This window comes from Gouania willdenowi, chromosome 1 (assembly GCF_900634775.1).
Source record: "Gouania willdenowi chromosome 1, fGouWil2.1, whole genome shotgun sequence".
NCBI lineage: Eukaryota > Metazoa > Chordata > Actinopteri > Blenniiformes > Gobiesocidae > Gouania > Gouania willdenowi.
This window is the reverse complement of record NC_041044.1, coordinates 34,136,382-34,146,411: the sequence shown is the minus strand read 5'-3', so window position 1 is coordinate 34,146,411 and position 10,030 is coordinate 34,136,382. Positions and strand designations below refer to the sequence as shown.

General features: G+C 34.8%; 2 protein-coding genes across 2 annotated transcripts; one reads left to right on the top strand and one right to left on the bottom strand.

Moving 5' to 3' along the window:
- Positions 1 to 2,479: 2,479 nt before the first annotated feature.
- Positions 2,480 to 6,440, bottom strand: LOC114469174 (ecto-ADP-ribosyltransferase 4-like). Its single transcript, XM_028456406.1, has 3 exons — positions 6,081 to 6,440; positions 4,692 to 4,833; positions 2,480 to 3,354 (listed from the first exon to the last, which is right to left on the bottom strand). Exons 2-3 carry the CDS (start codon positions 4,824 to 4,826, stop codon positions 2,572 to 2,574), a joined length of 918 nt encoding a protein of 305 aa, XP_028312207.1. The 5' UTR covers positions 4,827 to 4,833; positions 6,081 to 6,440; the 3' UTR covers positions 2,480 to 2,571.
- Positions 6,441 to 6,509: 69 nt separating this feature from the next.
- Positions 6,510 to 9,549, top strand: LOC114469167 (ecto-ADP-ribosyltransferase 4-like). The gene is made up of 3 exons (XM_028456394.1): positions 6,510 to 6,683; positions 6,770 to 6,912; positions 8,190 to 9,549. The coding sequence occupies exons 2-3, from the start codon at positions 6,772 to 6,774 to the stop codon at positions 9,099 to 9,101; spliced, it is 1,053 nt and encodes a 350-aa protein (XP_028312195.1). The 5' UTR covers positions 6,510 to 6,683; positions 6,770 to 6,771; the 3' UTR covers positions 9,102 to 9,549.
- The last annotated feature ends 481 nt before the right edge of the window (positions 9,550 to 10,030 follow it).

The window sequence follows — 10,030 nt, the reverse complement described above, 5'->3', positions numbered from 1 at the left end:
TTGGGGTTCTTAGAACAAATGGAGATGGGTGAAGAATAGTATGACATGGGACGTTTAATAAATTTCTAAATCTCAGAAAATTAGAATCTTACATGATCTATCATGGACAGTGCTGAAGGCTGCCAATCGTCAATACATTTTAGATTTTAGAGCTGAGCTCAAGATATAAACTTGATTAGTGGGGAAATATTTCTTATATCTGTGGCAAAACACAATAATAAATGACCAACAAGACTTTATTTATCATTCATCACTTTGTCAGCTCAGTGGAAACAGTGACATAGTTCTGCACCCAAACACTGAGTCCTTGTCCTTGTCCAAAGTTGTGCGACATTATATATCTGGACAAACCACATGTCGAACCTATGACTTTGTGTTATGTTGCGATGATGGACGTGGTAGCATCATGTTTTCTCTGCTGATGCATCACATGTCAGGAGGTTTCCTAATAGCAGCATTGTCATGAAAAGCACTGAACAAAAACTGATTTAGTGGCTAAATGTTTTGCTTTCAAAATGTTCAATTTGGAATTTACAAGGAGAGCAGTGTAGACAGAAGCACTTTTCTCTGATAGATGATGACTGATACTCCCCACTCCCTAGGAGTCTCTATCTTTGTATTCACGTAATTGATTAGGTCAATAAATCTTACCAATACAGAATAACCAGGAAATCAGATATTTTAATTTATTTCATTTTTTTTTTCAGCTTTTTTCCCTCGTTCTTCTTGTCTTTATGCTGCACTTTATTTAAAATGTGTTTATATTTGAGGAAGCGAAGGTACAGAATACATTTGCCATTAAATGTTGTTTAAACATAAGGAATCTAGGAATGCTCACCTGTATTGTCCAGCATCCAGGTATTTATTTCACAGTCACACTGGTTGAATTAATATTCTGGATAAAAAGTTACTGAATCGATTTCGAATCACTGAATCATTTTGGATCAAATCGCTCTAAATTAAAAACCAATATTGTCCTTTAATATTCAGCAACAGCGAATCATGATTAAAATGGAATCGTTGCTAAAATGAATCGTTACACCTCTAATAAGAAAGGGTGGTTTAAGTAACTGAAATATGAAGACAAACAGCGTTTTTATTACTGAAGTTGTTCAGTATCTCTGAATAGGTTTTTACTAATACAAATAATAATATCTGATAGTGAACACGTGTTGCCTTTGGTCATGTAGTAGCACAGCATTGTAATGGCTGATGAAGGGGATGCATAGACTACGGTATATCAGCTAAATTCTACTTGGTAATGGAGAGAGAATACTTAGTCACAAAATGAAATACCAAAAAGTCACAGTATTGAGTTTGACTTAGAAGTAAAACATCAAATCAAATCAAATCTCTTTTGTGGTTTTATAATAATCAGTAATTATTATGGGCATATCCAGGTAGGGATGCACAGTTAATTCAATTTTAATTGTAATCACGATTTTGGTTGCCACGATTAAATTAACCTGATCTTCGACAATCTTTACATTAAAAATAGGGGCTCCGCACTCTGTAGTAGTGTATTTATTCAGTTAGCCTTTAATACATTTTAAATTCTTGGGTATTTTTTTTTAATGTTGTTAATATAATTCTTTTTTAAAGCTTTATATTGCATTGTAAGCTGTACACACATTGTTAGTTTAAATGTAGTGTAATAAAAACAGACTTTTTTTTTCCCCTAACATGATAAATAATTGATTAGAATTGTGAGTACAATATTAATGAAAAATGATCATGATTATTAGTTTGGCCATAATCGTGCAGCCCTACCTCCAGGTAGATGTTGTCTACATATTCAGTTTATTATTAACAGTTATTTGTGTGCAGAAAAGAGCTACCAAGATGGCAGCTATGTGGCGCCACCTGGTGTTAATGCATATATATACAACTTAAAACTGCAAATCAAGGTATCTGTAACACACACAAGATAAATCTATATTTTTTCAGGCCAATGTCGTCATAGAAAGAGGCAGTCAACCAAGTTAGATCTGGTCAATTCTGTCACATCAGTAATGCAGGACTACAAAAGGACACATTTTATGAATCTATACATTTACACAGTTGATATAATTTAGGTGTGTGTTTAAGAATCATGTTTCACTGAATGGTGAAATTAATTCATTATTTTATTTTGGTTTTTTTTGCACACCTAAACCTGTAGAGGACAGAGAGTCTGTGCGGATCCACTTTACATTGGGACGGCATAAAGATTGGCATAAACTAGGGGTGGGACGATATACTGAGTTCACAATACGATACGATATTTTTGGGAAAGAAAAAAAGGACAAAAAATAAAAAAATATTGCAGTTGGAAAAACAACCAGGCTTTTATTTGATACATACTTAATCTGGTTATGACCTTTGCAACTCAATAGGAATATAAACTTTTGTGTGACATCTTGATAATAACACAATATATTGTACACACATATGGATGAAAATGTAAAAAAAAAACATTTACACCCATTCAATCCTTCAGGGAATTTGTAGAAGACAAACATGATGTACATGTTTTAAAAGTAATTACTGTAAATAACAGTTTTATTAAAACTAAAAGTTGCTTTGGTAAAACTAGTAAAGTGCCACTCCATTGTCGACTGTTTTACTTTGGCAAATCTTCACAACAACAAAAGGTAGTATTAAAGTCACAATGATGAGACAAATAATTACAAAAATGAGCCCAAACTCTAATTCAAAATCTATGGGATGTAACATGCTTCTCTCTTTGTCGTAGACGCAGTTCATATTGCTTCTCAACGTGTAACTTCTTTCACAATCATGTGTTCTTACCCTGATATCAGTGACTTTAAAAAGCTCATATGGAGGAATGAGCACCTGCTTTTTCAGTTTGATTGTTGAGTATTGTGTAACGTCAGCACTAAAACATGAGTACACCTCAAAACAAGTTACATTTGAAGTCAAGTTTGACTCGTTTAAACCTAAAATAAATGTGCTGAATCGCACTTGTTGGTTGGTGATGTTAAGGTTAAGGGGTGTAATCGTGTCTGTTTTGTAGTTTGTGGTATGACACGTCACCTGACTGTGTCGGAGGATCTGAATGGCTTCGCTCAAAGAGGAGTAAAGAGAAAATGGTTCCCTCCATTGAGCTGTTTTTCTCTCAGTCGTCAAGTCTTGCTGGTTGGACTGCACTGCACTGGTATAGACATTTAAAGCAAGCGAGTGCCGTTTATTCAAGTATTGATGTGCAGGCTCTTTGATGTTTTGCTCTGAATGTTTCCACACTTGACTGAAGTTTGCAACGCTGGTTTCCCATTTCTGCATCATGACCGTGTCGGTCACGACAAAGGCCTCAGATGGGCAGTCATCATCTGACCTGGTGATATTTGCAGAACTCTAAAAAGAGGAGAAAAAACAGCTGATTAGAACAGGGGTTTTGAACCACTGTGTCGTGGGAAAATACTCAATTTCACCAAATTGTTCTAAAAATCATTTTTACCATATAAGGTAAAAAAAGAAAAGATATGTATAAAAATATATAAAACAAAACAACATTTAACAGAATAAAATTCAATTGTAGTTTTTTAAAACATACTTGTCTCCCTCCCACAACGTGTATCATGTATGAAAGTGTGAAAGATGATAAAAGTATTTTTTTCTTATTTTATTTAAATGAAACAGTCTCTTTTGGCTAACTCTGCTTCGTTTACAGCATGTCTGATTTATGTTCATTAAATAATCAATAAATGAAATTTAATTCCTATTCAAGACCCTGTGATAAGAATGACTGCGTATTGTTAATATAAGCTACAAAGTTTCATTTTTTCACATTTCATGGAAAGATGTAGCTTGGCTCAAAAAAGGTTGAAAAAACACTGGATTAGAAAACAATCGATGGCAGCATATGTTTGAAAAATGAGGTTCCCAAAGTGGGGTACAGGTACCCCCAGGGGTACCTAAATTGTCATAGGGGGTACATGAAGGAAAATTAAAAACAATGACAACATTGGAAATTCGAATAAAAATAGAGCAGTTAATGTTAATGCTATTACTAGGCTTATGGTAATGCTAGGCGAATGCTAATGCTAGGTTATTATTATTACTAGGATGATGTTAGGTTAATGCTAGGTAATTCTAAAGTCAATGCTAGGTCAATGTTAATGTTAGGCTAATGCTAATGCTAGGCTAATTTTATTGCTTTTAATGCAAGGTTATTACTATTGCTAGGCTAATAATATTGTTATGTTAAAGCTAATACTAGGTAAATTTTAATGCTAGGTTAATGTTAATGCTCGGCTAATGCTGTTGTTATGCTAATGTTAATGTCGATGCTCGGTTACTGCTATTGCTAAGTTAATGCTGATACTAGATAATGCTAATGACAATGATGAGCTAATGCAGTACAATGCGGGCAAGCAAATCCATCCTCAATTGCATTTTCTTCAGGAAATGCAAATATTCCAGCTAGTATTATTATATATTATTCCTCAACATGATAGGTGAAATTCACTGTAGGGCTACATTATGTAGTATGACATTACATTATTATGTTATTTTAGTGTGCAGGAGTAGAGGGTACATGGCTTCAGGTTCAATGTCTGAATGTGTACAGGACTGTGAAAAGTCTGGGAACCACTGAAATATGGGAATTTAACAAAACATTTAGCATTAGAATGAATTGTACTGCTATGTCATGGTTTCGGATCAAATGTTCATTTAATACTATTACATACCTCTCCAGCTCTGCCTTTAAAGCTGAGTCCGATAAATGTAGCAGAACATATTAGAAGTCCCACCACTAGAACACAAGAAGCAACGACACATCCACAGCTTTTCCTCTGATGGAACGGCTTCCCTGCACTGTTCATTGTGCTTCTGGAAACACAAAAGATAGACCATGTACCCAAAGACATTCCCAACAGTGTGGACTACTGCATATGAAGTATAGTAGCTTTGATGCTTTGGCTACTTTTGTATCTTATGCAGCTATTACTCTGACAGTATAGTTTATCTATCATGAGCTCACGTTTGGTTTGTAAAAGTGTTGGTTTCTGTTGCCGTGTGAGCAGAAAGAGAAAAGTCAAAATAAAGCAGACATAGGCAACGTTGATCACACAACCACAGAAATGTGACTGTCTGATCAAAGGGCTGCATCGTCAATAATCATGTCAGTATTTAAAATAATGACCCATCTGGTTATTAACACAGCAGGAAAGAACAAGAGTTGTCTGTATTTTTGTTGTTTTATGTGTTTTTGGAGTCAGGCATTTTTTTTTGTATATTTTTCAGATAGTTTTGTAGTCGACTCGTCTTGTGTTTTGTCATCCCATCGTTTGTGTTTTTAATTTGTTTCTTGGAGTATTCTGTGTATCTTTGTATATTGTTCTGCTATTTTTGTGTGTCTTTTTGTAATTGTTTTGTGAGTTTTGGGCACAAGTGTCAAACTCATGGCCCAAGGGCCAAATCCGGCCCTTTGGAGCATCCAGTTTGGCTCATAAGAGAAAGTAAAAATGACAGAAAACTTGTGTAAATTAAACTTAACAATATTTGCAGGAGTCCACTGTTTTCCCGGTGCTTTTGTCCCACGATTGCAGTAATTTTCAATGTTAAACTGTTGTAAAAACCTCTAAATTCTTCCTCAAATTATGAGATAATATTTCCTTTAAATAAATACATTGGAATTGGCCACAAAATCTAGGAAATTTAAAGTGAAGACCCTGGTGGGACTGATATCTGTCACCTATTGCTTGGATATTGTCAGTTTCTTACATATTTAGTATCTAATGTATAGAAGTGCAAACTATGGCACAATAATGTTGAAATAACTTATTCGGCCCCTGTACTAAAATTAATTTGACACCCCTGGTTTTGGGAGTGGCATATGGCCCCCGGGCTGCCTGTCCGCCCGCCCATGTCTGAAGTTACCAAAGTATGCCTTTACAATTCCACAATGGAAACAAAATGATTTCAAGAATTACTACACTACAAATGAATAAAGAATATTTTTAACTACAGACTGTACCATTCGTTAGCTGTAAATGAAACAAAGAAACTAGTGGGAAATAATAATGTGTTTTCAGTAAGGAAAATGTAATACTTTAGTTATGTGTCTATAAACTCACCACATTGTGAGAACAAGTTGAAGCCTGGTTTTTTTTTTTTTAATTCTTCTGCCTTCGTCAAACCTTAGCCACCTTTCTTACTTTCTTTACCCTTTGCAGTCGGAGCACTGTGTTGTCAGATCAGGGCTGCCTATCAGGGTTTTCAGGTTTCTCCACTTGTACAACCTCCTTCTGGCCACAGCGTGCCTGAAATAACCTTAACATGTACGATGTCAATAAAACACCATAAATGTAACATTACAAACATTTATATGAAAAAAAATAAAATAGGCAACAATTCTTTCAGTAATTTTTGTTTTACTTTCCTGTTGTTTCTTTTGAGCAGGAGTGTAACCAACTGTTGTGTAGCTGTAGGGGAAAGTCCTGTATCAGCACTCCTAATGTTTCACAACTCTCATTTCACCCAATGAAACCTCATGTCACTGTTACAAAGACTTACCAAAAGAAAGGGAAGGAAAAGCGGATTATGTTCACGCAAAGGTTAATGATATTGAATGAAAACTTGTTGAAATAATCAGTGCATCAACGGTGAAAGGATCAGTCTGCATCGAAATATTGCCGTCTTGGATTTTTGCTGATAATTTTATTTCACTTCAGATACTGGTGAGTATATTTATTATAATCATGTGCTTGAAAAATGAACATAAGTGTATATTTATGTGTGTAATCTAATGCTTGTTGATTGACAGATATGGAGACTCACAAACAATGCGTGCGTGATAACAAATCTCTGCGAAACTGGGCCAGTTTTTGTGTGTTGCTTGTAGTGTTTGTCATCATGTATCTCGACCCATTTCTGATTCTCTGGCGGCCTCTGAGACCTGCTGAGAGGGTATCATTATCTCTTTTTTTTTTAACCTTCCTATTATCCACAAATATTACTTACCGTATTTTTTGGACTATCAATGAATGGGTCTGACCCGGTCTATTTTCATATTCATATTATTATTATTATTATTATTATTATTAAGCGAAACAAAATAGTCATAAGTTTAACACATAAAATATAGAACGTTACACTCACTTTTTCAGTTCAGTACAGGTACATATCACTCCACGAGGCGTCTGACTACGGTAACCCTGAAGCGCCAAAAATCCATCAAGAGGTGCAGCTTCATAGTTTACTAAAGTTGTACTAAAACATTTTGACATATTAATTTCAGACATAAGGCGCACTGTCGATTTTTGAGAAAATGAAAGGATTTTAAGTGCGCCTTATAGTCCGAAAAATACGGTACACCTTTCACCTTTGGGGTCAATCTGAAAAATTATTTTAAGAAAATTGTTGACCATCTTTTTGTGTCACACACTTTGTTTATTGTTCTCTAGCGCCACCATCAGGACAAACTTTTTTCAATTAATTTTTCTTGAATATAGTTTTCATCAAAATCTTCTCAAATTTACTGACAACATTAATTACCACCAGAGTATGAACCCTATTGGTGGTGGTGATGATATGACCTTTTCCTGTAACGCCACCATCAGGACAAAATTTCAGTTTTAGAATTAGTGTATCTTGAAAATCTGTCACACAAATCTTTTCTAATTTGGGGTGCACATTCATGACTCTCACAGAATGAACTATTTCGTGACCCCCTTTCTTCTCATAAACATCTATTTTTGTAACCTATTTGGGGTTATTCACAATAATGTCCCCTGCCTCGGACACATTCACTTCTACGTCACTTTCACTGTGAAAGAGCTGTTCCAAAATTTTGATATTCATGCTCATGGTGTGGGAAAGTTCTTGTGAGAATATTGCCCCCCTTCCACTCACACCACACACACACGCACGCACGCACGCACGCACGCACGCACGCACGCACGCACGCACGCACGCACGCACGCACGCACGCACACACACACACACACACACACCTAAGCTTAATCGATTGTAACCATCAAATCAGGAAAAGTCATGAAATATGAAGCAAAAAAAAATTGAAATAAATCCAAATAAGGTCAATTATTAGTTTTTGAATGATAATCATTGAATAGGGTCAAATTGACCCCATGGATAATAGGAGGGTTAGACAATACAGTTTTATTTATTCATTTTTTTAAAGAGTTTTTTTAAAAATCAAGTGCATTCTGTTTGTTTTAATGTAGATAATAACTGAACCTTTACCTCTGGACATGGCTGTGGACTCCATTGATGACATGTATGCTGGATGTCCAATCAGAGCGGCTTCTATAATCCACCTGATTGGAGTGCACGAGTGGCATTTTAATAGAAACTTTAGTTTTAACTGGTATTTAGCAGGAAAGAAGGCAAACCAACCCAAACACAAATACCTGATCAAGGACCACACCATAGCAGTGTACCTGTACATTAAAGTGACACAAATACGGGAGAACTTTGACGAAGCCGTAATGGTGGGAAAAAATCAATACAACACAGACGGATTTAAGTTTCACTATTTTTACTACTACCTGACGAATGCTGTCCGGATTCTCCATCTCAGTCAGTGGACTCACAAAGGGACAATGTGTAGAACTGCTTATCTCCGGACACGGAAAGACTTTCAGCTGAAAAGCATCGACGCAAACATGCGTTTCGGTTCTTTCGTTCTGGCAACGTCAAACAAGACGATGTTTGAATTAAACGGCAATGTTTCCTGTTTTGAGATCTACACGTGCTTTGGTGCAGATATTAGTTATTACTCTAGTTCTGACCAGTTTGGACAGGTGCTCATTCCAACATATGAGGTTTTCAAAGTTACAAATGTCCTTAAAAATCAATCATGGTGCAACGTGGTTTACACGCTGCAGAGCACCAAGACACCAAAATCAGATCTAAACTGTAAACTTAACCAAAGAGCATTGGATCTACTTTTTGAGTCTGATTCCATTCTGTGGGACAAAAACAGTTTGATGTTACTGCCAGGATGTTGGATAATAATATTAGGTACTTTATTACTTTTTAAACGCAGGCAAATGTGTTGTGCAGTTGCAGTGATGGCTACTCAGCACTTATTTGTCATCACAGTGGAAATATTTAAATACCCAGGGAATCAGTGACGGGAATTGTTGTTGTGTTATATTACCTTGTAGTATTTGTAATAGAAACTAAAGTAAATGACCGTGTCTCATAAATGTGGGTATTTTATTTCTATTTGTGTTTTGTAAAGTCAAAGTAAATTTGTAAAATGAATTTGTCTTAGTGTCTCACTTGTTCATCCCAATGTGCTTTTCCTTAAATGTGTTCATAATATTAATCATATTAGAAATTACTAACACTGTTACAAACAACAAAAATGAATTTAATATGAATACAATGGCAACCCCATTTTATTTCTAGGCGACCCCACATGGGATTACAACCCCAAAGTTGGATAACTTTTTATTTTTGAATTTTTTAGGAATAGTGGATTTGTACCATCACTGCTACAAGTATTATAGATTATTCTGACTGCTCGTTTTTTGCAATATAGATAATGATTGTAGTGAAAATGTGTTTCCCCAGGCTTCCACACAGTAATTTACACATGGTTTATGCTGTACATCTTCACAGAAACTTATTTTCATGAACTATGAATATATACTTGAGCGTTGTTGGGTTTTTTTGCATTTAACAAATAAGTTGAGTTGAATTTCATAATTTGTCCATCAAACCCCTTTTCCAATGTTTTACCAATAATCTTTGTATTGTAGTTCTTGCAAATTATCACTAGAATAACAAACCTTAAAAATGTAATTTATTTATAAACAATAAATAATATTAAAATTTACAAAGGATTCATTGAAGATGCCGATAATAATAATAATAATAATAATAATAATAATAATAATAATAATAATAATAATAATAATAATAATAATAATAATAATAATAATAATACCTTTATTTTCATAATGTGCTTTTAAAAAAAACTAAAAGACACTTTACAATGAAAGTTCAGATGATAAAAAGAAAAGAGTACATGTAATAATGAAAGTTCTACTGCTAA